This window comes from Scyliorhinus torazame, chromosome 11 (assembly GCF_047496885.1).
Source record: "Scyliorhinus torazame isolate Kashiwa2021f chromosome 11, sScyTor2.1, whole genome shotgun sequence".
In the NCBI taxonomy this organism is placed as follows: Eukaryota; Metazoa; Chordata; class Chondrichthyes; order Carcharhiniformes; family Scyliorhinidae; genus Scyliorhinus; species Scyliorhinus torazame.
In genome coordinates this window covers 247,616,692-247,643,436 of record NC_092717.1, presented here as the reverse complement: position 1 = coordinate 247,643,436, position 26,745 = coordinate 247,616,692, and the positions used below count along the sequence as shown (strand labels likewise).

Genomic DNA, 26,745 nt, shown 5'->3' with positions numbered 1-26,745 from the left:
TCCTTTCTCTCCCCCCACCCTGTACCACGGTGCTGTGGTCAGTTTACTCATCCTTCCTGCAGCCCCTGTTCCCGTCCACACACGGAGCAAGAATCTCAGACCTGTTCAATAAGGTCAAAAGCCAAGACTCCTCCGTTTTTGAATTCAGGATCCCTCTACCTGTTTCACTTGCAGTCACACCCTGCTGTGCCTGACCACTGATCGACTTTGAATACTTGATCTACAGGGTGTGACTGCCTCCTGAAACAAAACGTCAGGTAACCCTCCCTCTCCCTGATGTGTCACAGCGTCCGAAGTTCAGAATCCAGCTCGACTCTGAGCCGGAGTTCCTTGAGCAACCAACACTGACTGTAGACGTGGTCACGAGGACAATAAATACTTGATGAGCTACAATTTCCTTCATCTAAAGATTGGAAATCCAAAGTCATTGTCTTCAGCGTTTTGTCACCAATTTTGCCCCCCTCCTAAGCCAGTACCTGAGGCTGAATCACCCTGTCAGTAACTTTAGCCTCCTATTCGGCCTTGACCCAGCTTCTCATCCCATATCTTCTCCAACCCCAAGAATACCTACTTCCACCTCCTGTCTCTGACCCCGCGTCAGCTCATTTGCTTAAAATCTGATCCTTGCCTTTGTTGTGGGCAGCACAGTGGTTAGCAGCGTTGCTTCACAGCGCCAGGGTCCCAGCTTCAATTCCCGTCTGTGCGGGGTCTGCACATTCCCGTGTCTGCGTGGGTTTCCTCCGGGTGCTCCGGTTTCCCCCCACAAGTTCCGAAAGACGTGCTGTTAGGTGAATTGGACATTCTGAATTCTCCCTCTGTGTACCCGAACAGGCGCCGGAGTGTGGCGACTAGGAGATTTTCACAGTAACTTCATTGCAGTGTTAATGTAAGCCTACTTGTGACACAAATAAAGATTATTATTATTACTCTCCTGACCAGCCTCCCAGATTCTGTTGCCTGTGGCTTTACCAAGTCCCCTGTGAACTCTGACCTACACTAGCTCCTGATCCACCAATGCCCGGTATAAAATTCTCTCCTGTCTCTCAAACCTCCTGCTGTGTAAACCTCATTCTGCCCTGCTCCAATTCTGGCCTCTTAATTATCTCCTCTTCCTGCCGCCATTGCCTGACTTCAGCTGTCGGCTCTGGAACTTCTTAAAGATGTTTGCCTCTCCACCTCGCTTTTCAAAATAATCTTTTAAACCTACTTATTTAGTCAACCCTGCGTCTTAAAATCTCCTTTTTGGCTAACTATCAGTAGTTGTCTGATTACACTCCTGTCTAGCACCTCGGAATACTTTCCAGATTAAAGTTGTTATACAAATGTAATTTCTATAATTTCACTTAAAACAAAAAGTTAATCTCCCCACTTGTGTTCAGTATTGATCCGACAGCTCTTATTGGAGAGGGGACTGAAACCTCCAGTGATCTCCTGTTAGCCCAGATGCTACAGATGGAATTTGACCGTGAATACGATGCACAGCTTCGCCGGGAGGAAAATAAATTCAATGGTGACAGCAAAGGTATGAGTAAAGGTCTTCTCACTTTTCATTGTGGCTATTGTAAATTCATCAATCGTTTGGTTTCTAAGACAACAGCTAAAGCTTTCATGATACTGACCGCACAGAAACAGACCATTCACCCCAACTGCTCCAAGCTGTTTATTTATTTTTTAAAAATATTTTTATTGAAGTATTTGCAACATTTTTGTAACAATCACAAACAAAACAATAATAACATAAACAACAACATAGTAAACTAGACATTTCCCACCCAACCCCTTCTGTGCATCCCTTAACCATATTGCACCTACCCGCCCCCCTCTTCAGATTGCTGCTTCCGCTGACATTTTAATTTTCCCCGAGAAAGTTGCCGAACGGCTGCCACCCCGCGAGAACCCCAGCATTGACCCCCTCAAGGCAAACTTTACATTCTCCAGCTTGAGAAACCCAGCCATGTCACTGGCCCAAATCTCCACGCTTGGGGGCTTCGAGTCCCTCCACATTAAAAGGATCCGTCTCCGGGCTACCAGGGAGGCAAAGGCCAGAACGCGGCCTCTTTCACTCCCTGAACTCCCGCGTCTTCTGACACTCCAAAGATCGCCACCTCTGGTCTCGGCACCACCCGCGTACCTAGCACCTTGGACATTGCCCTGGCAAACCCCTGCCAGAATCCACCAAGCTTCGGGCATGCCCAAAACATATGGACATGGTTTGCTGGGCTTCCCGCACACCTCGCACATCTATCTTCTACCCTGAAAAACGTGCTCATCCTCGTCATGTGGGCCTGGTGTACCACCTTAAACTGTATTAGACTGAGCCTGGCACATGATGAGGAGGAATTAACCCTGCTTAGGGTGTCCGCCCACAGACCCGCCTCTAACTCTGCACCTAGCTCCTCTTCCCACTTGCCCTTCAGTTCCTCCACCACCGGGGTCTCCTCCGCCTCCAACAGCTCCTGATAGATATCTGACACTTTCCCCTCCCCCACTCAGGTACCAGACACTACTCTGTCCTGTATCCGCCGTGGCGGGATCAGCGGGAAAGCCAACGCCTGTTTCCTCAAATTCCCGGACTTGTAAATATCTGAAACCGTTCCCCGGCGGCAGCTTGAACTTGTCCTCCAGCGACTTCAGACTGGGAAAACTCCCGTCTATGAATAGATCTCCCATCCATCTAATTCCTGCTCTTTGCCAACTTAAGAACCCGCCATCTATCCTGCCCGGCGCGAACCTGTGGTTATTGCAAATCGGGGTCCAGACTGACGCACCCTCCACCTTCTTACACCTCCTCCATTGCCCCCAGATCCTCAATGCCGCCACCACCACCGGGCTAGTGGAGTAACGGGCCGGTGTGAACGGCAGAGGTGCCGTTACCAGTGTTCCCAAACTGGTGCCTTTACATGACGCCGCCTCCATCCGCTCCCATGCCGATCCCTCCCCCATTACCCACTTCCTAATCATCGCTATATTCGCTGCCCAGTAGTAGTTGCAGAAGTTCAGCAGCGCCAACCCACCCTCCCCCCGACTGCGCTCCAACAATATTTTCTTCACCCGCGGGGTTTTATTCGCCCACACAAAGCCCAAAATAATCTTGTTTACCCGCTTGAAATGGCTTTGGGGATGAAGATGGGGAGGCACTGGAAGACAAACAAAATCTGGGGAGGACTGTCATTTTCAAGGTCTGCACCCTCCCCGCCAGCGGTAGCGGGAGCATATCCCAACTTTTAAAGTCCCCCTCCATTTGCTCCACCAGCTGGGTTAGGTTGAGCCTGTGTAATGCCTCCCATTTCCGAGCCACCTGTATTCCCAGGTAGCGAAAGCTCCTCTCTACCATCCTGAGTGGCAGCTCCTTCAGTCTCCTCTCCTGCCCCCTTGCCTGGATCACGAACAATTCACTTTTTCCCATGTTCAATTTGTACCCCGAGAACCTGCCAAATTCCGCCAAGATCTGCATAACTTCCCCCATCCCTTCCACCGGGTCCGAGATGTACAAGAGCAGATCGTCCGCGTACAGTGAAACCCGGTGCTCCACCCCACCCCAAACCAGCCCCGGCCACTTCCTTGATGCTCTCAGCGCCATGGCCAGCGGCTCTATAGCCAGAGCGAACAGCAACGGGAAGAGGGGGCACCCCTGCCTCGTCCCTCGGTGTAGGTTAAAGTACCCCGACCTCAGCCGGTTTGTGCACACACTCGCTACCAGCGCCTGGTAGAGCAATCACACCCAGTCGATGAAGCCCTCCCCAAACCCAAACCTTCCCAGCGTCTCCCAAAGATACTCCCACTCCACCCGATCAAAAGCCTTCTCCGCGTCCATCACAACCACCACCTCCGCCTCCTCTCCTTCTGAGGGCATCATAATTACATTCAAAAGCCTCCGAATGTTAGCATTGAGCTGTCTACCCTTAACAAATCCGGTTTGATCCTCCCCTATCACCCCCGGGACACAGACTTCTGTCCTAGTGGCCAAAATCTTAGCCAGCAGCTTGGCATCTACATTCAAAAGCGAGATCGGCCTATATGACCCACATTGCTCCGGGTCTTTTTCTCGTTTAAGGATAAGCGAAATCGAAGCCTGCAACATCGTTGGAGGGAGGATTCCACTCTCTTTAGCCTCATTAGAGGTCCTCATCAGCAGCGGGCACAACACCTCTGAGAACGTCTTATAGAATTCTACCGGGTAACCGTCCAGCCCCGGAGCCTTGCCCGACTGCATGCCCTCCAGCCCTTTAACAATTTCCTCTGCTTCGATCGGGGCCCCCAGCCCCTCGACCAGGTCCTCCTCCACCCTCGGAAACCTCAACTGATCCAGGAACTGCCTCATCCCTTCTACACCAGGCGGTGGTTCCAACTCATATAGTTTGCTATAAAATTCTTTTAAAACGTCGTTCACCCCCCCCCCCCCCCCCGGTCCAAGACCATGTTACCCTCCCTATTCCTTACTCCCCCAATCTCCCTGGCCTCTTCTCTCTTCCTAAGCTGGTGCTCCAACATCCTGTTCACCTTTTCCCCATATTCATAGACCGCCCCCCTTGCCCTCCTCAACTGCTCCACCGCCCTCCCCGTGGTCAACAACTCAAACTCTGCGTGTAGTTTCCGACGCTCCCTAAAGAGCTCTGCGTCTGGGGCCTCCGCATATCTATCCACTCGAAGTATCTCCTCCACTAATCTCTCCCTCTCCGCTCGTTCCACCTTTTCTCTGTGGGACCAAATCGAAATTAGTTCCCTTCTTACAACTGCTTTCAGAGTCTCCCAAACCACCGCTGCTGATACCTCACCCGTATCGTTTGTATCCAGGTAATTCTGAATGGACATATTCACCTGTCTGCAGACCGCTTCGTCCGCTAACAACCCCACATCCAGTCTCCAGAGCGGGCGCTTCCCCCTCTCCTCACTCAACCGCAAATCCACCCAATGCGGGGCATGATCAGAGAGTGCAATCGCCGAATATTCCGTCCCCGCCACCTTCAGAATTAGCGCCCTGCTTAGAACAAAAAAATCAATGCAGGAGTAAACTTTATGGACATGAGAAAAAAACAAAAACTCCTTCGCCCTCGGCCATTCGAATCTCCACGGGTCTAACCCCCCCCCCAATCTGCTCCATGCAACCCCTCAACTCCTTCGCCGCGGCAGGCCTCCTTCTAGTCCTAGATTTTGACCGGTCCAGATCGTGTTGAGGTCCCCGCCCCCCATGATCAGGCCGTGAGACTCTAGGTCCAGGCTCTTGCCGAACACCCGTCTCATAAATCCCACATCGTCCCAGTTCGGAGCGTATATGTTTCCAAGCACCACCCGTACACCCTCTAGCTTCCCACTCTCCATAATATATCTACCCCTCTTATCTGCCACAATTCTTCCAGCCTCAAACGCCACCCACTTGCTGATCAATATCGCTACCCCCCCTGGTCTTTTGAGTCCAGCCCAGAGTGAAACACCTGGCCAACCCACCCCTTTCTCAATCTCATCTGATCAATAATCTTTAGATGTGTCTCCTGAAGCATTGCTACGTCTGTCCTCAGCCCCTTTAAATGCGCGAAAACGCAAGCACTTTTGATCGGCCCATTCAAACCCCTCACATTCCACGTGATCAGCCTGGACAGCGGGCTGCTGCACCCCCAACCCCAATCCCCTGCCGACTAGCCATAACCTTTTTTTGGCCAGCCCAGAGCCCGCACCCCCCGCTTCCCCGAGCTCCCCCACAAGCAGCAAGCGCCCCCGACCTCCCTTTTGTTCCCCGATAATAGTTCCTCCCCTGTCTCAAGCTGGTGTTTATGCTCCTTTGTTCATCTCACTCCACCCATGTATCCTTCTATTCATTTCTCCTTTGTGTGTTTATCCAGCTTCCCCTTAATGTATCTGTATTATTCACCTCAACCACTCCCTGTGGTAAAAGGTTCCATATTCTCACCACGCCCTGGGTGAAGATGCTTATCTTCAATTCCTCAAGAAAATTTCAAAGTAGAGAGTTTGAGACAAACATGAGTACTGTGGGTACTAAGCGTCTGAAGTAAAATTTGTAGCACAGAACAAGCCAAGTGGAGGGTCGTAAAGCATACAAATGATGTATCTAAAACCACTCCCAGTTACCTGCAGCTTGCGACCTGCACGTATAATTGACAGGGGCCTATGGTGTCTATATTTGCAACAATATAAAATATACAATGTATTATTGTTCTCTCTCTCAGTTTCCATTTCCTTTGAGAATTATCGAATGGTGCATCCTTTTGAAGACAGTGAAAGTTCAGACGATGAAGTTGATTGGCAGGATACAAGGCACGATCCCTACGGTCCTGGTAATGTCTCATTTGATGCGATTGCCTGATGTCTCCGAATATAATTTAGTTCTGATTTGTGCATCGTGTGAAAACAAATGAGGAAATCATTGCTGCCTCGCTTCTTGAGAAAGCCTGACAATTCTTTCTGTGTATTTAGGAAATCACAATTGTATAATTTTATCCTCATCTCGAGAAAAAATTTGAATTACAATATTATACAGCATGAAGTGATTGACCTGAAGTCTTGAGGACATGGGTTCAAATCCCACCATGACACTTGGAGCATTTGAGCTCAGCTTTTATCTTTTGTGGATGTTGTAAAAACCACAAGTAGTTCTCCAATCTTTTCGAGAAGTAACATGCTGTTCTTACTCAGCCTGGGCCTGTACTTGTCTTCGGTCCAACATCAGTACGGTCAGCTCTTAATTATTCTCCGAAATGGCTTCCTTGTCATTTCCCGTGTCGTTTTAAATGTTCCTTTTTTCTAAAAACCCATTTATCCACTTCCCTTTTAAAAGATTTCTCTGACTGAAGTCTCAGTTGTGGCTCAGTTGGTATCACCCCTGCCTCTGAGTCTCAAGGTTCTGGGTTGAAGTTACATTCCAAGGCTTTAGCACAAAAGTCTCGGCTGACACTCCAGTCCAGTGCGTACTGCGGAAGTGCTCTTTCCCTTTAACCTGTGGGCAGCGGGGCAGCACTGGTTAGCACTATTGCTTCACAGCGCCAGGGTCACAGTTTCGATTCCAGCATGGGTCACTGTCTGTGCGGAGTCTGCACGTTCTCCCTGTGTCTGCGTGTTCATTGAAGTGTTAATGTAAGCCTACTTGTGACAATAAAAATTATTAATGAAAATCGCTTATTGTCACAAGTAGACTTCAAATGAAGTTGCTGTGAAAAACCCCTAGTCGCCACATTCCGGCGCCTGTTCGGGGAGGCTGGTACGGGAATTGAACCCGCGCTGCTGGCCTTGTTCTGCATTACGAGCATTACTTAGCCCACTGTGCTAAACCAGCCCCTTAAGATCCTCCCTGGCCTCCTCCACCAGCTTCGTTAAGTTCCACTTATGGAGCCCCGTCCATTCCCTCGCTACCTGAATCCCCAAGTACCTCAACCTATCCCTCGCTACCTTAAATGGCATCCCCCCCCCCCAGATTAGCCCGCTGTGCCAGCTCATTCACCGTGAATACCTCGCTTTTCCCTACATTCAGCTTGTATCCCGAGAACCCTCCAAACCTCCCCAACAGGCCCATAATCCTTCCCATACTCTCCAATGGATCCTAAACATACAGCAGGAGGTCATCGTCATAGCGCGGCACCCGATGCTCCCTCTGTCCCCTCATTATCCCCCGCCACTCTGCCGACCCCCTGAGAGCCATCGCCAATGGCTCTATGGCCAGCGCAAACAGCAGCAGTGACAGCAGGCACCCCTGCCTCGTACCCCTGTTAAGTCGAAGCTTCGTGAGCTCATATCATTCGTCCTCACCCTCGCTGTTGGCGCCACATACAGCAACCGCACAAATCCCGGCCCAAACCTTCCCAAAACTTCGAACAAGTACCGCCACTCCACCCGGTCAAATGCTTTCTCATTATTATATTATTTAGCCCACTGTGCTAAACCAGCCCCTATTATGAAATTATTATTAACCTAGGCGCCATCGGGCTGCTCAGACAGATGTGAAGGATTCCATGGCAGTTCCATAGCAGTTCTTCCTGGCAAATATTTACCCCCTCAATTAGCATCAGTAAAGACACGATTTGGTCATTATTGCATTTGAGTGCCTGGACTGGGTGGCAGAATGGTAACGTCACTGGGCCAATAATCCTGAAGCCTGAACTAATGTCCTGGGAAGAGGAGTTCAAATCCCACAATGGGTTTAATGTGTGAAAATTGACTCATTTCCTATAACAGTCGCCACACATCACCAGCTGGAAAATGCTTTGAGATGTCCATTTGTTATGAAAATGCAATCCAAGTGGAAGTCTTTTTTTATTTTCTGATCTATTTTTGGCGGACGTTCAAATTCCGAAGATCTGTGTGTTTACAAAAATTAGAAAAATAAAATCTGCCCCCCCTACCTGCTTATTTTCATGCTGATGATCTTCAATTTATGTCCACGAGTTACTGACTCATTTAGCAGTGGTAAAAGATTTCCCCCGATTTGATATCAAAGCTCCTCATATATTTTGAGCTCCTCAATCAGATTTTTAACCTCCTTTGTTGGAAGGAAAAGAGGTTTAGTTTTTCAGGTCTTCTCTCATAACTAAAATCTTTTTTTTAAATTCATTTATGGGATGTGGGCTTCACTGGCTGAACCAGTATTTATTGCCCAAGCCTAGTTGCCATTAGGAAGGCGGTGGTGAGCTGCCTTCCTGAACCGCTGCAGTCCTTGAGGTATAGGACACACACACTGCTGTTAGGAGGGAGTTCTGGAATGTTGCCCAGCGACAGTGAAGGAACGGCGATATATTTCCAAGTCAGGGCGGTGAGTGACTTGGAGGGGAAACTCCAGGTGGTGGGGTTCCCAGGTATCTGCTGCTCTTGTCCTTCTAGGTGGTTGTGGGTTTGGAAAGTGCTGTCAAAGGAACCGTGGCAAGTTCCTGCAGTGCATCTTGTAGTTGGTACTGTGCGGTGGAGGGTTTGAATGGTTAGGGAAGGGATCGCAATCAAGCGGGGCTGCTTTGTCCTGGATGGTGTCAGGATTCTTGCGTGTTCTTGGAGCTGCACTCATTCAGGCAAGTGGAGAGTATTCCATTACACCCCTGACTTGTGCCTTGTAGATGGTCAACAGACCTTTGGGGGGGGGGGGGGGGGGGGGGGGGGGGGGGAGATGAGTTAACCGCCACAGGATTCCTAGCCTTTGACCCGCTATGGTAACCATAGTATGTATATGGCTAGTCCAGTTCAGTCTCTGGTTAATGGTAGCTCCCAGGATGTTGTTAGTGGAGGGTTGTCGAGGGGTGGTGGGTCGATTCTCTCTTGAAGGAGATGGTCATTGCCTGGCGTTTGTGTGTGCGAATGTTACTTGTCATTTGTCAGGCCAAGCCTTGATATTGTCCATGTTTTGCTGCATTTGGACATGGATTGCTTCAATGTCTGAGGAGTCGCGAATGGTAATAAAAATAATCTTTATTAGTGTCACAAGTAGGCTTACATTAACACTGCAATGAAGTTACTGTGAAAAGCCGCTAGTGGCCACATTCCGGCGCCTGTTCGGGTACACGGAGGGAGAATTCAGAATGTCCAATTCACCTAACAAGCACGTCTTTTGGGATTTGTGGGAGGAAACCGGAGGAAACCGACGCAGACACCGGAAGAACGTGCAGACTCCACACAGACAGTGACCCAGGCGGGAATTGAAAACGGGTCCCTGGCGCTGTGAAGCAACAGTGCTAACCACTGCGACCATGCTGTGCTGAACATCGTGCAGTCATCAGCAGACCTCTACCCCAATGTCATCTTCCGCCCTATCCCCTTGATGTCATTGTCTAACGTATCTTTAATGTGTGAATTCATTTTTCTAACCGAGGAATTGAAATGTTTTTGTACCGGCAGATAAACCTTCAATAAATGCAAAACGTGGGTTTGTAGGAAAGGGCAGAGAAATCACCACCAAACACGATGAAGTAACTTGTGGCAGAAGGAACACTGCTCGAATGGAAAATGTAAGCACTTCTCTATTCTCATCTCTATTGCCATCCCAGACTTGTATTTTTGGTGTGGTAGGAGAGGTGTTCTTTACATTTGTTGAGCTGCCTGTTTCTATTCTTTCAAAATAGATATTAATAAATACATAGCATGTACTGTGAAAAGTAATGTTGAATATGCTGTCAACCACTTGTCTATCTTTCAAAAAGGGAGTTACTATGTACTAGAATTATGACCCCAGGCCAGATTCCAACATTTGCTAGGATACCGGATAGGGACCCCAATCACTTTTGTAAAACCATGAGGAAAGGACACTGATCCAGGAGTGATTCCATGCACAAACAGGAATATGTTGTATTAAAACTAACTTTTATTAACACAGTATTAAACTACCTTTAACAGCACAGAAATCTAGCTTACAATTACCAGTTAAACAATGCTTAACAATAAAATGAAACACTTGAACTGCTAACTACTATCTTCTTTATCTCCAATCAAGCAAAACCTATTCTAGGTCAAAATCCATTTTTAAATAATGTTGGAAAACACATGATTACTTGCCTATCTTTGGATAGAAAGATCTTTAAAAGACTGCTTGGAGAGAAAGAAGCATGAGAGAGATTCTGTCAGGAAACCGCCTGCAGACTCTTGTCTATGTCAGACTGCTGTTTAACCTGACAGCCTTTTGCAGAAGCTGTTGTTCAGCTCACAGCTTCCGGAGAAACTCAACTGCCTGCTAGAGACCTGGTACACACCTGGCTCCTCCCATTAATTACATCATCCCAATTTCACACAAATTCCATGACCTACTTGCTTAAGTTTAAGCACACTGTCTCTAATTATCTACTCCCCAGAAATCATAACAAAACCCCATTAGAACAAAGAACATTAAAGCACAGCCCAACAAGCCAACGCTGATCCACATTCCTTATTTAAACCTCCTACTTACTGCCCAAACAATTAGAATCCCTCCATTCCCCTCCTGTTCATGTGTCTGTCAAGATGCATTTTCAACTCTGCTATTGTACCTGCCTCCAATGGCAACATGTTCCAGGCACCCACTACCCTCTGCGTGAAAAGCTTTCCCCGCACATCTCCCCTAAACTTTCCCCCTCTCACCTTGAACCTGTGCCCCCTGTCATTGAGCCTTCCGCCCTGGGAAAAAGCTTCTGACTATTCACCGTGTCTGTACCTCTCGTAATTTTTTACACCTCAATCAGGTCTCCCCTCGACCTCTGTCTTTCCAACAAAAACAATCTTGAGTTTATTCAGCCTCCCCTCATAGCTAACACCCTCCAGACCAGGCAACATCCTGGTAAACCTTCTTTGCACTGTCTCGCCAAAGCATCCACTTACTTCTGGTAGTGTGGCGACCAGGACTGCATGCAATATTCCAAATGTGGCCGAACTAAAGTTTTATACAACTGAAAAATGGCCTGCCAACTCTTGTACTCAATGCCCAGGCCGATGAAGGGAAGCTTGCCTTATGCCTTCTTGACCACCTTCTCCAGGTGCATTGTCACTTTCATGGAACTATGGACCTGAACACCCATATCCCTCTGTTAATGTTCCTATGGGTTCTGCCATTTATTGTATAATTCACACCTGAATTTGATCTTCCAAAATGCATTACCTCGCATTTGTCCAGATTAAACTCCATCTGCCATTTCTCTGCCCAACTTTCCAATCTACCTAAATTCTGCTGTATTCTCTGGCAGTCCCCTTCACTATCCGCAACTCCATCTATTTTAGTGTCATCTGCAAACTTGCTAATCAGACCATCTACATTTTCCTCCAGATCATTTATGTATATTACAAACAGCTGTGATTCCAGCACTGATCCTGTGGAATACCACTAGTTACAGATCTCCATTCTAAAAAAAACCCTTCCACTATTATTCTTGTCCTGTTGCCAAGCCAGTTCTTTATCCATCTCGCTAGCACACCTTTTGACTTTACCTTTTGTACCAGTCTGCCATGAGGGACTTTGTCAAACGCCTTACTAAAGTCCATGTAGACAACATTCTCAGCCTTCCCGCCATCAATTAATTTTGTCACCTCGTCAAAAAGCTCTATCAAGTTTTCTTTGTAAACATCCATGGCTGGAAATAACAATGATCTCACTTTTATGACCAATTAATTGCACCTTCTGCGGTCATCGTGTCTGTCTTTGCTTTAACCAGGACTTTTAAAAAGATATTATTACAGACGATATATACACACCCTAACCCAGGCTTTTAAAACATTACTGCACCAGATACATATAATACAACATATTTCTTACATTAATGTCACTAAACTGATTGATAGTGTGCTGAAAACTTAACCCAGATAGTGCGAGGTAAGCTTAAGGGCAATTAAGGGTGGCAATAAAAGTTAACCTGGTCAGAGACGGACCATGGATGAATAAAACTTGTTTAATAATCCAAAATGTTTTTTTTTATAGTTTGCTCCAGAATTGCAAGTTGGTGATGGAACCGGGATGGATTTGAAACTGTCGAACCGTGTTTTCAATGCGTTAAAGCAGCACTCGTACTCTGAGCAACGTCGCAGTGCCAGGATTCATGAAAAGAAAGAACATTCTACTTCTGTAAGTGTCACTTTGTTAGCATTTGTTAAATATGATTGGTATCTTGTGTGGAGTGAGACAGCACAGAAGGAGGCCATTCAGTCCATCATCAGCGTGCTGGCTCTTGTAAACAGTTAATTAGCCCCGTTCCTCTTGGTCTTTCCCCTTCACCCTGAATTTTGTTCCTCTTCCAAGTATTTATCAAATTTCTTTTGGAAGTTACCATTGAATATTTTTCCACCGCCCTTTCAGGCAACACTTACCAGATCAACACACCTCACGGGAAGAAAAGTTCTCAATGTCATGGTACTTCTGTCAATTATCTGAAGTCTTTCTTCTCCAATCAACCACCCTCCTGCCTCAGGGAGCAGACTAAATAACAATCTATCAAAGATGATTGAATATAAGAACTAGGAGCAGGAGTAGGCCATCTGGCCCCTCGAGCCTGCTCCGCCATTCAATGAGATCATGGCTGATCTTTTGTGGACTCAGCTCCACTTTCCGGCCCGAACACCTTAACCCTTAATCTGATGGAAATGTGGTTGTGCTCCAGCCCATATGTGGTTCAACATTGAAACTGTCTCAATTGACTTCAAATCAGCAGCTGCTGGTTAATAATTTGCTCTTTAAAAAAACCTTTACACTTTTTTTATACACGCACATAAATAAATCTTTATAATATAAATGTAAGGATATAATGTTGGAAAGGTAACAAAACACTGGTGAGGCCACAACTGGAGTATTATGGGCAGTTCTGGTCACCACATTACAGGAAGGACGTTATTGCTCTGAGTGCAGAGGAGGTTTACAAGAATGTTGCCAGAGCTGGAAAAGTGTAGCTACGAGAAGAGATTGGATAGGTTGGGGTTATTTTCCTTGGAGCAAAGAAGGCTGAGGAGTGACTTAATTGAGGTGTATAAAATTATGAGGGGAAGAGATCTAGTGGACAGGATAAACTTGTTTCCCTTGGTGGAGAATTCTAGAACCAGAGGACGTAGATTCAAGATAAATGGCAGAAGGTGTGGAGGGGACATGAGGAAGATTGTTTTACCCAGAGGGCAGTGGGGAGTCTGGAATTCACTGCCCGAGTTGGTGGTGGAGGCAGAGACCTTAAACTCTTTTCTAAGGCTCTGTACCTGCAGGAAGGTGGGATTAGAAAGGGGCACCTGGGTGTCTTCGGGCTGGCATGGACAAGATGGGCCGAATGGCCTCCTGCTGTGCTGTAACTTTTCTATGATTCTACTATGAAGCCAATCATTACCTTTGAGAGGTGATTGAATTGCTGTTTTCCTCGTTGAGTCAACAATTGATTAGTATGATTTTAGTTTGATATCTGCATTAATATTTTCCATTAATACTACTCTCGTACGCACAAATGAACAGCTAGATGTTAAATTTCAAATTCTTCAACCAGCCTCATCAGCCTTGTGTAGGGCCAATGTGAGGGCCACTGAATCGGGGATTATACTGAGGCACGATTGTCGTTCATTGGCATTGTCAGTCTGTTGTGAAATACTTAAAGCAATGTATTTAAATCCGAACTGTTCTCTGGTAAGGTATTAACATAGTTTCAGCCTGGACTGGGGAAAGTTGGCAGATGACAAATGTAATTGCCTTTGTTTTTGATGGTGAGCTGGTTTCCTGTCTAAATTCCCAATGGTGCTTTTGTTATCCTCTCAGGACCAAGCTGTAGACTCAAAAACTCGTTTGCTGCTGTACAAAATGGTGAATGCTGGGGTATTGGAAAGCATCAATGGCTGCATCAGCACAGGCAAAGAGTCTGTGATCTTCCATGCCAAAGGAGGAAGGTACACATTCATATATATTCACGACCGAGGGAAGTGAATGTACTATCGCTAAGTTTGCGGATGACACCAAAATGGGTGGGAAGGTGAGGATGGCACACCGAGTCTACAGGGGCGGGTTTAGCTCAATTGGCCGGACAACTGATCCGTGGTGCAGAGCGAGACCTACAGCGAGGGTTCAATCCCCGTCCCAGCTGAGGTTATCCTGGTCCCTCGCCTGAGGTGTGGTGATCCTCAGGTTAAACCACCACCAGTCAGCTCTCCCCCCTCAAAGGGGAAAGCAGCCTATGGTCATCTAGGACTCTGGTGACTTTACTTTTTTGCAGAGGTATATAGACAGGTTAGAGGAATGGGCAAAAACTTGGCAAATGGAATATAGTAAGGGAAAATGTGAAGTTACGCAATTTTGTAGGAAGAATAAAGGAGCTTAGGAAGGAGCAGTGCTCCGAAAGCTAGTGTTTGAAACAAACCTGTTGGACTTTGACCTGTTGTTGTAAGACTTCTTATTGTGCTCACCCAATGGATTGGAACCAATGTCCTGGGGGTGCTTTTGCTAACACTGTTGGGGAGGTTTTAAACTAATGTGGCAGGGGGATGGGAACCAGATTAGGAAGTTAGAGGTCAGTAAAGAGGCAGCAACTAAAGCCATGAACTAGATAATAAACTCAATGTGACTAAGGGGAAGAGTAGATAGGGAAGAGATGATGAACGCAAAGGGACAGGTGGTTTGAGGTGCATTTGTTTCAATGCGAGAAGTGTAGCAGGTAAGGCAGATGAACGTAGGGCTTAGATTAGTACCTGGGAATATGATATTGGTATTACTGAGACTTGGTTGAGGGAAGGGCAAGACTGGCAACTAAATATCCCAGGGGATAGATGCTTCAGGAGGGATAGAGGGGGAGGTAAAAGGGGTGGAGGAGTTGGATTACTGGTCAGAGATGATATCACAGCTATGATTAAGGAGGGCACGATGGAGGATTCGAGCACTGAGGCAATATGGGTAGAGCTAAGAAATAGGAACGGTGCATAACATTGTTGGGACTTTACTACAGGCCTCCCAAAAGCGAGCGTGAAATAGAGGTACAAATATGTAGACAGATTATAGAAAAATATAGGAGCAATAGGGTGGTCGTGATGGGAGATTTTAACTTCAAGAACAAAGAAATGTACAGCACAGGAACAGGCCCTTCGGCCCTCCAAGCCTGTGCCGACCATGCTGCCCGACTAAACTACAATCTTCTACACTTCCTGGGTCCGTATCCCTCTATTCCCATCCTATTCATGTATTTGTCAAGATGCCCCTTAAATGTCACTATCGTCCCTGCTTCCACCACCACCTCCGGTTGCGAGTTCCAGGCACCCACTACCCTCTGCGTAAAAAACTTGCCTCGTGCATCTACTCTAAACCTTGCCCCTCTCACCTTAAACCTTTGCCCCCTAGTAATTGACCCCTCTACCCTGGGGAAAAGCCTCTGACTATCCACTCTGTCTATGCCCCTCATAATTTTGTATACCTCTATCAGGTCTCCCCTCAACCTCCTTCGTTCCAGTGAGAACAAACCGAGTTTATTCAACCGCTCCTCCTAGCTAATGCCCTCCATACCAGGCAACATTCTGGTAAATCTCTTCTGCACCCTCTCTAAAGCCTCCACATCCTTCTGGTAGTGTGGCGACCAGAATTGAACACTATACTCCAAGTGTGGCCTAACTAAGGTTCTATACAGCTGCAACATGACTTGCCAATTCTTATACTCAGTGCCCCGGCCAATGAAGGCAAGCATGCCGTATGTCTTCTTGACTACCTTCTCCACCTGTGTTGCCCCTTTCAATGACCTGTGTACCTGTACTCCTAGATCTCTTTGACTTTCAATACTCTTGAGGGTTCTACCATTCACTGTATATTCCCTACCTGCATTAGACCTTCCAAAATGCATTACCTCACATTTGTCCGGATTAAACTCCATCTGCCATCTATCTGCCCAAGTCTCCAAACAATCTAAATCCTGCTGTATCCTCCAACAGTCCTCATCGCTATCCGCAATTCCACCAACCTTTGTGTCGTCTGCAAACTTACTAATCAGACCAGTTACATTTTCTTCCAAATCATTTATATATACTACAAAGAGCAAAGGTCCCAGCACTGATCCCTGTGGAACACCACTGGTCACAGCCCTCCAATGAGAAAAGCATCCTTCCATTGCTACTCTCTGCCTTCTATGGCCTAGCCAGTTCTGTATCCACCTTGCCAGCTCACCCCTGATCCCGTGTGACTTCACCTTTTGTACTAGTCTACCATGAGGGACCTTGTCAAAGGCCTTACTGAAGTCCATATAGACAACATCCACTGCCCTACCTGCATCAATCATCTTAGTGACCTCCTCGAAAAACTCTACCAAGTTAGTGAGACACGACCTCCCCTTCACAAAACCGTGCTGCCTCTCACTAATACGTCCATTTGCTTCCAAATGGGAGTAGACCCTGTCTCGAAGAATTCTCTCCAGTAATTTCCCTTCCACTGAAGTAAGGCTCACCGGCCTGTAGTTCCCGGGATTATCCTTGCTACCCTTCTTAAACAGAGGAATAACATTGGCTATTCTCCAGTCCTCCGGGACATCCCCTGAAGACAGCGAGGATCCAAAGATTTCTGTCAAGGCCTCAGCAATTTCCTCTCCAGCCTCCTTCAGTATTCTGGGGTAGATTCCATCAGGCCCTGGGGACTTATCTACCTTAATATTTTTTAAGACGCCAACACCTCATCTTTTTGGATCTCAATGTTACCCAGGCTATCTACACACCCTTCTCCAGACTCAACATCAACCAATTTCTTCTCTTTGGTGAATACTGATGCAAAGTATTCATTTAGTACCTACCTCGCCCATTTCCTCTGGCTCTACACATAGATTCCCTTGCCTATCCTTCAGTGGGCCAACCCTTTCCCTGGCTACCCTCTTGCTTTTTATGTACGTGTAAAAAGCCTTGGGATTTTCCTTAACCCTATTTGCCAATGACTTTTCGTGACCCCTTCTAGCCCTCCTGACTCCTTGCTTAAGTTCCTTCCTACTTTCCTTATATTCCACGCAGGCTTTGTCTGTTCCCAGCCTTTTAGCCCTGACAAATGCCTCCTTTTTCTTTTTGACGAGGCCGACAATATCTCTCGTCATCCATGGTTCCCTAAAATTGCCGTATTTATCCTTCTTCCTCACAGGAACATGCCGGTCCTGAATTCCTTTCAACTGCCACTTGAAAGCCTCCCACATGTCAGATGTTGATTTGCCCTCAAACATCTGCCCCCAATCTATGTTCTTCAGTTCCCGCCCAACATTGAATGGGACTCGTGTAGTGTTGGAGGTGTAGATGGAGCAGAATTTGTAAGGAGCATCCAGGAGAGTTTTTTAGAGCAGTATGTAAATAGTCCAACTCTGGAAGGGGCCATATTGGACCTGGTATTGGAGAATGATCCCGGCCAGGTGGTTGAAGTTTCAGTCAGTGATTACTTTGGGAATAACGATCACAATTCCGTAAGTTTTAGATTTCCGTAAGTTTGGCTATCAGGCAGAAGGCAGAGTTGGGATAAAAGGTTCTTTTTCGGAATGGCAACCGGTGACGAGTGGTGTCCCGCAGGGTTCAGTGTTGGGGCCACAGCTGTTCTCTTTATATATTAACGATATAGATGACGGGACTGGGGGCATTCTGGCTAAGTTTGCCGATGATACAAAGATAGGTGGAGGGGCAGGTAGTATGGAGGAGGTGGGGAGGGTGCAGAAAGATTTAGACAGTTTAGGAGAGTGGTCCAAGAAATAGCTGATGAAATTCAACGTGGGCAAGTGCGAGGTCTTGCACTTTGGAAAAAAGGATAGAGGCATGGACTATTTTCTAAACAGTGACAAAATTCATAATGCTGAATTGCAAAGGGACTTGGGAGTCCTAGTCCAGGATTCTCTAAAAGTAAACTTGCAGGTTGAGTCCGTAATTAAGAAAGCAAATGCAATGTTGTCATTCATCTCAAGAGGCTTGGAATATAAAAGCAGGGATGTACTTCTGGAGCTTTATAAAGCATTAGTTAGGCCCCATTTAGAATACTGTGAGCAATTTTGGGCCCCACACCTCAGGAAGGACATACTGGCACTGGAGCGGGTCCAGCGGAGATTCACACGGTTGATCCCAGGAATGGTAGGCCTAACATACGATGAACGTCTGAGGATCCTGGGATTATATTCATTGGAGTTTAGGAGGTTGAGGGGAGATCTAATAGAAACTTACAAGATAATGAATGGCTTAGATAGGGTGGATGTAGGGAAGTTGTTTCCATTAGCAGGGGAGACTAGGACCCGGGGGCACAGCCTTAGAATAAAAGGGAGTCACTTTAGAACAGAGATGAGGAGAAATTTCTTCAGCCAGAGAGTGGTGGGTCTGTGGAATTCATTGCCACAGAGGGCGGTGGAGGCCGGGACGTTGAGTGTCTTTAAGACAGAAGTTGATAAATTTCTCGAGGAATTAAGGGCTATGGAGAGAGAGCGGGTAAATGGAGTTGAAATCAGCCATGATTGAATGGTGGAGTGGACTCGATGGGCCGAATGGCCTTCCTTCAGCTCCTATGTCTTATGGTCTTAATACTCGTGGACAAAGACGAGAGTGGTCCTAAAGGAAGAGTGCTAAATTGGGGAATGGCCAAGGATAACAAAATTCGGCAGGATCTAGGGAATGTGGATTGGGAGCGGCTGTTTAAGGGTAAATCCACATTTGAAATGTGGGAGTCTTTTGAGGAAAGGTTGATTAGAATGCAGGACAGACATGTCCCTGTGAAAATGAGGGATAGAAATGGCAAGATTAGGGAACCATGGATGACGGGTGGAATTGTGAGACTAGCTAAGATGACAAAGGAAGCATACGTAAGATCTAGGCAACTTAAAACTGATGAAGCTTTGGAGGAATATCGGGAAAGTAGGACAAATCTCAAACGCGCAATAAAGAGGGCTAAAAGCGGTCATGAAATATCTTTGGCTAACAGGGTTAAGGAAAATCCCAAAGCCTTTTATTCGTATATAAGGAGCAAGAGGGTAGCTAGAGAAAGGATTGGCCCACTCAAAGACAAAAGAGGGAATTTATGCGTGGAGTCAGAGGAAATGGGTGAGATTCTTAATGAGTACTTTGCATCGGTATTCACCAAGGAGAGGGACATGACGGATGTTGAGGCTAGGGATGGATGTTTAAATACTCTAGGTCAAGTCGGCATAAGGAAGGGGGAAGGTTTGGGTATTCTAAAAAGGCATTAAGGTGGACAAGTCCCCAGGTCTGGATGGGATCTATCCCAGGTTACTGAGGAAGCAAGGGACGAAATAGCTGGGGCCTTAACAGATATCTTTGCAGCATCCTTGAGCACGGGTGAGGTCCCGGAGGACTGGAGAATTGCTAATGTTGTCCCTTTGTTTAAGAAGGGTAGCTGGGATAATCCAGGGAATTATAGACCTGTGAGCTTGACGTCAGTGATAGGCAAACTGTTGGAGAAGATACTGAGGGATAGGATCTATTCACATTTGGAAGAAAATAGACTTATCAGTGATAGGCAGCATGGTTTTGTGCAGGGAAGGTCATGTCTTACAAACCTAATAGAATTCTTTGAGGAAGTGACAAAGTTAATTGATGAGGGAAGGGCTGTAGATGTCATATACATGGACTTCGGTAAGGCATTTGATAAAGTTTCCCATGGCAGGTTGATGGAAAAAAGTGAAGTCGTATGGGGTTCAGGGTGTACTAGCTAGATGGATAAAGAACTGGCTGGGCAACAGGAGACAGAGAGTAGTGGTGGAAGGGAGTGTCTCAAAATGGAGAAAGGTGACTAGTGGTGTTCCACAGGGATCCATGCTCGGACCACTGTTGTTTGTGATATACATAAATGATCTGGATGAAGGTATAGGTGGTCTGATTAGCAAGTTTGCAGATGAGACTAAGATTGGTGGAGTTGCAGATAGCGAGGAGGCCTGTCAGAGAATACAGCAAAATATAGATAGATTGGAGAGTTGGGCAGAGAAATGGCAGATGGAGATCAATCCAGGCAAATGCGAGGTGATGCATTTTGGAAGATCTAATTCAAGAGCGGACTGACTATACAGTCAATGGAAGAGTCCTGGGGAAAATTGATGTACAGAGAGATCTGGGAGTTCAGGTCCATTGTACCCTGAAGGTGGCAACGCAGGTCGATAGAGTGGTCAAGAAGGCATACAGCATGCTTGCCTTCATCGCACGGGGTATTGAGTACAAGAGTCGGCAGGTCATGTTACAATAGTATAGGACTTTGGTTAGGCCACATTTGGAACACTGCGTGCGGTTCTGGTCGCCACATTACCAGAAGGATGTGGATGCTTTAGAGATGGTGCAGAGGAGGTTCACCAGGATGTTGCCTGGTATGGAGGGTGCTAGCTATGAAGAAAGGTTGAGGAGATGAGGATTGTTTTTGTTGGAAAGACGGAGGTTGAGGGGGGTCCTGATTGAGGTCTATAAAATTATGGGAGGTATGGACAGGGTGGATAGCAACAAGCTTTTTCCAAGAGTGGGGGTGTCAATTACAAGGGGTCACGATTTCAAGGTGAGAGGGGGAAAGTTTAAGGGAGATGTGCGTGGAAAGTGTTTTACGCAGAGGGTGGTGGGTGCCTGGAATGCTTTGCCAGCAGAGGTGGTAGAGGCGGGCACAATAGCATCATTTAAGATGCATCTAGACAGATATATGAATGGGCGGGGAACAGAGGGAAGTAGATCCTTGGAAAATAGAAGACCGGTTTAGATAAAGGATCTGGATCGGCGCAGGCTGGGAGGGCCGAAGGGCCTGTTCCTGTGCTGTAATTTTCTTTGTTCTTTGTTCACCCCAGTCCAATGCCGGCATCTCCACATGAATATTATTTAAATGGAGAAAGACTGCAGGAAGCTGCAGCACAGAGGGATCTGGGAGTCCTTGGGCATAAATTGCAAAAAGCTAGTATGCAGGTTGAACAGGTAATAGGGAAGACAAATGGAATGTTGCTTTATTTCAAAGGGAATTAAGTATAAAATTAGGGAAGTCCTGCTAAAACTATACAAGGCACTATTTAGTCCATACCTGGAATACTGTGAACAGTTTTGGTCCCCTTATCTAAAAAAAAATATAGTGGCACTGGAGGCAGTCCAGAAGAAGTTCATTAGATTGATCCTGGGTATGGAGGGATTTTCTTATGAGCAGAGGTTGAGTAGGTTGGGCCTGTAGTCATTGGAGTGCAGAAGAATGAGAGGTGAGCTTATTTAGACATACAGGATTCTCAGCGGGGCTTGACAGGGTAGATTCACGGCGCCGAGGACCTGGGTTCGAGCCCGGCCCCAGATCACTGTCCGTGTGGAGTTTGCACGTTCTCCCCGTGTCTTCATGGGTCTCATCCCCACAATCCAAAGATGTGCAGGATCGGTGAATTAGCCATGCTAAATTGCCCTTTAATTGGAAAGAAAGGAATTGGGCACTTTAAATTTTTTTTTTAAAAAAGGGAAAAAGGATTCTTAATTGGACTCCTAGTACACATCACCTACGCATAAAGCCACACATATTCTCATCCAGGGTCCTGTCCTTTGCCGAGAACCGGAACTTGGGGAACTGCCATTCCTTGGTTCATTCCTCACGGTAATGCCTTGACCATTGGGAGTCGACCAACCTGGCATGAATTTGAACAAAGCTGGGCAGTTAACTATTCCATGCTGCATTCTCATGGCAAGGCCTCCACCAATTAAAGTCCACTTGCCAACCAATCAGCACTCTCTTCTCATGTGGTATAAATTGTTGTTCCCTGCTATAGATTGGTATTTTATTACGAGCTAACCCGATGAGTGCCATTCGAAAAGCTTCGCTAGCGTGTCTCTTTTTTTCAGCAATACTCAAAGTCTTGATACAGAGATTTTTTTCTATCACAAGCACGACCAAAGTGTTTCCTGTTGTCTATAACTTGCATCTCCAAACTCATTCATATTTGCACAAATTCATTGTGGTTTCTCTCTCTCTCTCTCTCTCTCTCTCTCTCTGCGAAGCATGGACGAAAAAATGGTTCCTGCAGAATGTGCCATCAAAGTTTTTAAGACGACACTGAATGAGTTTAAAAACCGTGATAAGTACATCAAGGATGATTATAGATTCAAAGACCGCTTTAGCCATTTGAACCCTCGCAAAATCATTCGCATGTGGGCAGAGAAGGAGATGCACAACTTGGTCAGGTAGTGCCTTTTCCTTTCAAATTGAAAATTGACCTAAAGTTCGAAAGTATGGTGTACTTTCATTCTGCACCATGTAATCTTGTTACAGGAGAAATTGCAATCACCTAGATTTAATTGCCACAGCTTGTGGATGGGACGGACTGGCCGATGTGGGAGGGCTTTAAACACCAGATGAAGACCAACATTCTATCCAATATTTTAATTATTCTGTACCTGTCAAAGCTCCTCTCTATAAATTTGTTTTAAAAAATGTTTTGGTATCTGACACCTCATCCTTTTACTTATCTGTAAAGGCCGCTACAAAGCAATTATTTGGTATGGGGAACATGCGCTCAAATCCCATCATGCAGCTTGTGGAATTTAAATTTAATTAATAAATCTAGAACATAAAGTTAGTCTCGGTCATGGTAACCATGACACTATCATCGGGCAGCACGGTAGCATTGTGGATAGCACAATTGCTTCACAGCTCCAGGGTCCCAGGTTCGATTCCGGCTTGGGTCACTATCTGTGCGGAGTCTGCACATCCTCCCCGTGTGTGGTGGGTTTCCTCCGCGTCTCCGGTTTCCTCCCACAGTCCAAAGATGTGCAGGTTAGGTGGATTGGCCATGATAAATTGCCCTTAGTGTCTAAAATTGCCCTTAAGTTTTGGGTGGGGTTACTGGGTTATGGGGATAGGGTGGAGGTGTGGACCTTGGGTAGGATGCTCTTTCCAAGAGCCGGTGCAGACTCAATGGGCCGAATGGCCTCCTTCTGCACTGTAAATTCTATGAAATTGATTGTTGTAAAACCCCATTTGCTTCACTAATGTCCTTTAGGGAAGGAAATCTGCCGTCCTTGCCTGGCCGACATGTGACCCCAGACCCACAGCAATGTGGTTGACTCTTAACAATCCCTCTGAAATGACCGAGCAAAACACCCAGGGCAACAAATGCTGGCCCACAGCCCATGAACGAATACAAAAGTCTGCATTTTCTTAACTTTGAATTTGTATATCACCTGTGGTTGTCTTTTAAGGACCTACCTATATCAATTCAACTTGCTGGTGTGGCAGTTACACTGTCTTTTTATTTCTTTGCAGAATGCAGGAAGCTGGAATTCCCTGTCCAGAGGTGGTTATGCTTAAGAAGCACGTTCTTGTGATGTCCTTCATTGGCCAGGACCACTTGCCAGCCCCTAAATTAAAGGATATTAAACTCAGCTCCGAAGATATGAAACGGGCCTACTACCAGGTTTTATATGTACGTTATTCTATCTCTGCACGCACTCAAGCTACAATGATCTGAGAATATTCTGCTGTTATTAACCGTACTGTGACTTGTGTCAAAAAGAATTGAAAATATATCGAGACGTGAAAGTTTCAGGGTGTGCGGGGGTGAGGGGACATGGCCGGTGAGTTGGGCATATCCGAGTGTGAGGGTGGGGAAGTGTGTGTTTCTGGGTGTGACACAGACATGGGCACGCATGCACGCACACACTCTCATCTATCCCGTCTTTCATATTCTTCAATCTCGTGACCTCATTGCTTTCTCATTTCTTGATTGATCGATATTTGCTAAGCAGAGGCTTTTTTGTACTATTTAATAATGGTCTGTCTTCCATTGCAGATGATGCAGCAGCTGTACACCGAATGTAAGCTTGTTCATGCTGACCTGAGTGCGTACAACATGCTGTGGTATGAGGGGAAGGTGAGCATACTTTTACATGTGTAAGGAGGTAAGAAAAGTGAGGATTTTACTGTTGGTGGAGTAGAAACCGAAAGCTGGAATATCAGACAACGAGACGTTATTGGACTGGAGCGCGAGGAGGTAGGCGTTGTTGGCTAGGCCAGCTTTATTGCCCCTTGAAAAGGTGGTGGTGAGCTGCCTTCCTGAATCGCTAAAGTCCGCATTGTGTAGGTACACCCACTGTGCTGTAAGGAGAGGGAGTTCCCAGCAACTTTAAAGGAACGGGGATATATTCAATTCCCGTACCAGCCTCCCCGAACAGGCGCCGGAATGTGGCGACTAGGGGCTTTTCACAGTAACTTCATTTGAAGCCTACTTGTGACGATAAGCGATTTTCATTTCATATATTTGCAAGTCAGGATGGTGTGTGGTTCAGAGCGGGACCTCCAGGTGATGGTGTTCCCAGGCTGGAGGTAGTTTCAGCATTTTTTTAAAAACTCTCAATTAATCTAATTTTTAATTAGATTACAAAAATAGGACTAAAATTATCTTTCATATCTTCTGAGGATGGGAGGACATTCTGGCCCTCGCACCATTCAGTTGCAGGTATAAATCCGCTATCATCTGTACCGATCAAAGTTATAGGAGCTAAAGGAACATGTACACAATTATTTTGTTAAAACCGTATTACTCTCACCAGCTGGAATTCTGTTGAAGCAGACATGTTCAGTTAGCTTTTCACACGGCCGAGATGATTCTAACCTCTCCTATGTTTTTGTTTCTGTTTGGACAGGTTTGGTTCATTGATGTCAGTCAGTCTGTGGAACCTACTCATCCTCATGGTCTCAAATTCCTCTTCAGGGACTGTAAAAATGTTTCTCAGGTATTGGTCGTGTTATTTTTCTCCATTACAGATCCAGATGACACAGTCAATTTAGCCAGGCAGCGGTGAATGAGTGCAATTTGACGTACAATTCACAACCAACTTCCTAGGCCAGTCTTAATGCTCCACTTCAGCTACCATCTTTCACTTCTCTCACCACCTTCCTTTCTCCCTCATCAGGTCATTTAACTTCCCCTGAAATGTCTTCAACTCAACCAGTCCTGATGGTAAGCAGTTCTATAGCCACTCGCTGGGTGAAGCAATTCCTTCTGAATTCCCTATTTGACCTATAAGTGGAAGCATCTTCTCTACAACTGCCCTATCAAACCCCTTCCTAATTTTAAGAACCACAATCTAAGGGCAGCACGGTAGCATAGTGGTTAGCACTTTGGCTTCACAGCGCCTTGGTCCCAGGTTCGATTCCCCGCTGGGTCACTGTCTGTGCGGAGTCTGCACGTTCTCCCAGTGTCTGTGTGGGTTTCCTCCGGGTGCTCCGGTTTCCTCCCACAGTCCAAAGACGTGCCGGTTAGGTGGATTGGCCATGATAAATTGCCCTTATTGACCAAAGGAGGGGTTATTGGGTTACGAGGATAGTGTGGAAGTGAGGGCTTAAGTGGGTCGGTGCAGACCAATGGGGCGAATGGCCTCTTCACTGTATGTTCTATGTTCTAATTAGGTCGCCTCCTCGATCTTCTCTTGTTCTAGTGAAATGTTCTATCTTTCCTCCTGTTTAGAATTTTTCTTCTGTTCTACAATCACTTTCGTGAATTTCTTCTCCATTTGCTCCAGTGCTTCTGCATCTTTTTATTTGGAGAGCAAAGCTCTTCACGGTACTGCAGGTGGTACAACCAGGGTTCTATACAAGATTAACGCAGCTTCCTTTAATTCTGTTTATCGACTGGAATCCCAGTGCTGTATTTTTAACACCGTGCAGCCTCGTATCCCAACAATCAAAACCAAATTTAATTTCATAGAATTTACAATGCAGAAGGAGGCCATTCGGCCCATCGAGCCTGCACTGGCTCTTGGAAAGAGCACCCTACCCAAGCCCACACCTCCAACCTATCCCCATAACCCAGTAGCCCCACCCAACACTGAGGGCAATTTTGGACACTAAGGGCAATTTAGCATGGTCAATCCACCTAACCTGCACATCTTTGGACTGTGGGAGGAAACCGGAGCACCCGGAGGAAACCCACGCACACACGGGGAGAACGTGCAGACTCCGCACAGACAGTGACCCAAGCCGGGAATCGAACCTGGGACCCTGGAGCTGTGAAGCGATTGTGCTATCCACCATGCTACCATGCTGCCCAAAAGAGTACCCAATTAATTTTTTCCAATTAAGGGGCAATTTAGTGTGTCCAATCCACCTATCCTGCACATCGTTTGGGTTGCGAGGGTGAAACCCACCCAAACACGGGGAGAATGTGCAAACTTCACACGGACAGTGACCCACAGCCGGGATCGAACCTGGGACCTCGGCGCCATGAGACGGCAGTGCTACCCACTGAGCTACCGAGCTGCCCATAAATAAATTTAATTTATTATTCTGTGGGATGTGGCCATCACTGGCAAGGTCAATGTTATGTATCCACCAATAATTGCCATTTCAGAGTCAACCACATTGCTGTGGGCCTGGAGTCACGAGCAGGTCAGACCGAGTAAGGGCGGCCGATT

At 46.5% G+C, this 26,745-nt stretch overlaps 1 protein-coding gene across 1 annotated transcript in view; it reads left to right on the top strand.

The window, feature by feature from the left end:
• Window positions 1–26,745, top strand: part of riok3 (RIO kinase 3 (yeast)) — a 76,397-nt gene that overhangs the window by 36,278 nt on the left and 13,374 nt on the right. The window contains exons 3-11 of the mRNA XM_072468542.1: window positions 1,380–1,522; window positions 6,183–6,290; window positions 9,826–9,935; window positions 12,365–12,508; window positions 14,168–14,295; window positions 22,333–22,515; window positions 23,597–23,756; window positions 24,123–24,203; window positions 24,976–25,065. Coding sequence (XP_072324643.1) covers window positions 1,380–1,522; window positions 6,183–6,290; window positions 9,826–9,935; window positions 12,365–12,508; window positions 14,168–14,295; window positions 22,333–22,515; window positions 23,597–23,756; window positions 24,123–24,203; window positions 24,976–25,065 — 1,147 coding nt within the window. The remainder of the gene's footprint in view (window positions 1–1,379; window positions 1,523–6,182; window positions 6,291–9,825; window positions 9,936–12,364; window positions 12,509–14,167; window positions 14,296–22,332; window positions 22,516–23,596; window positions 23,757–24,122; window positions 24,204–24,975; window positions 25,066–26,745) is intronic.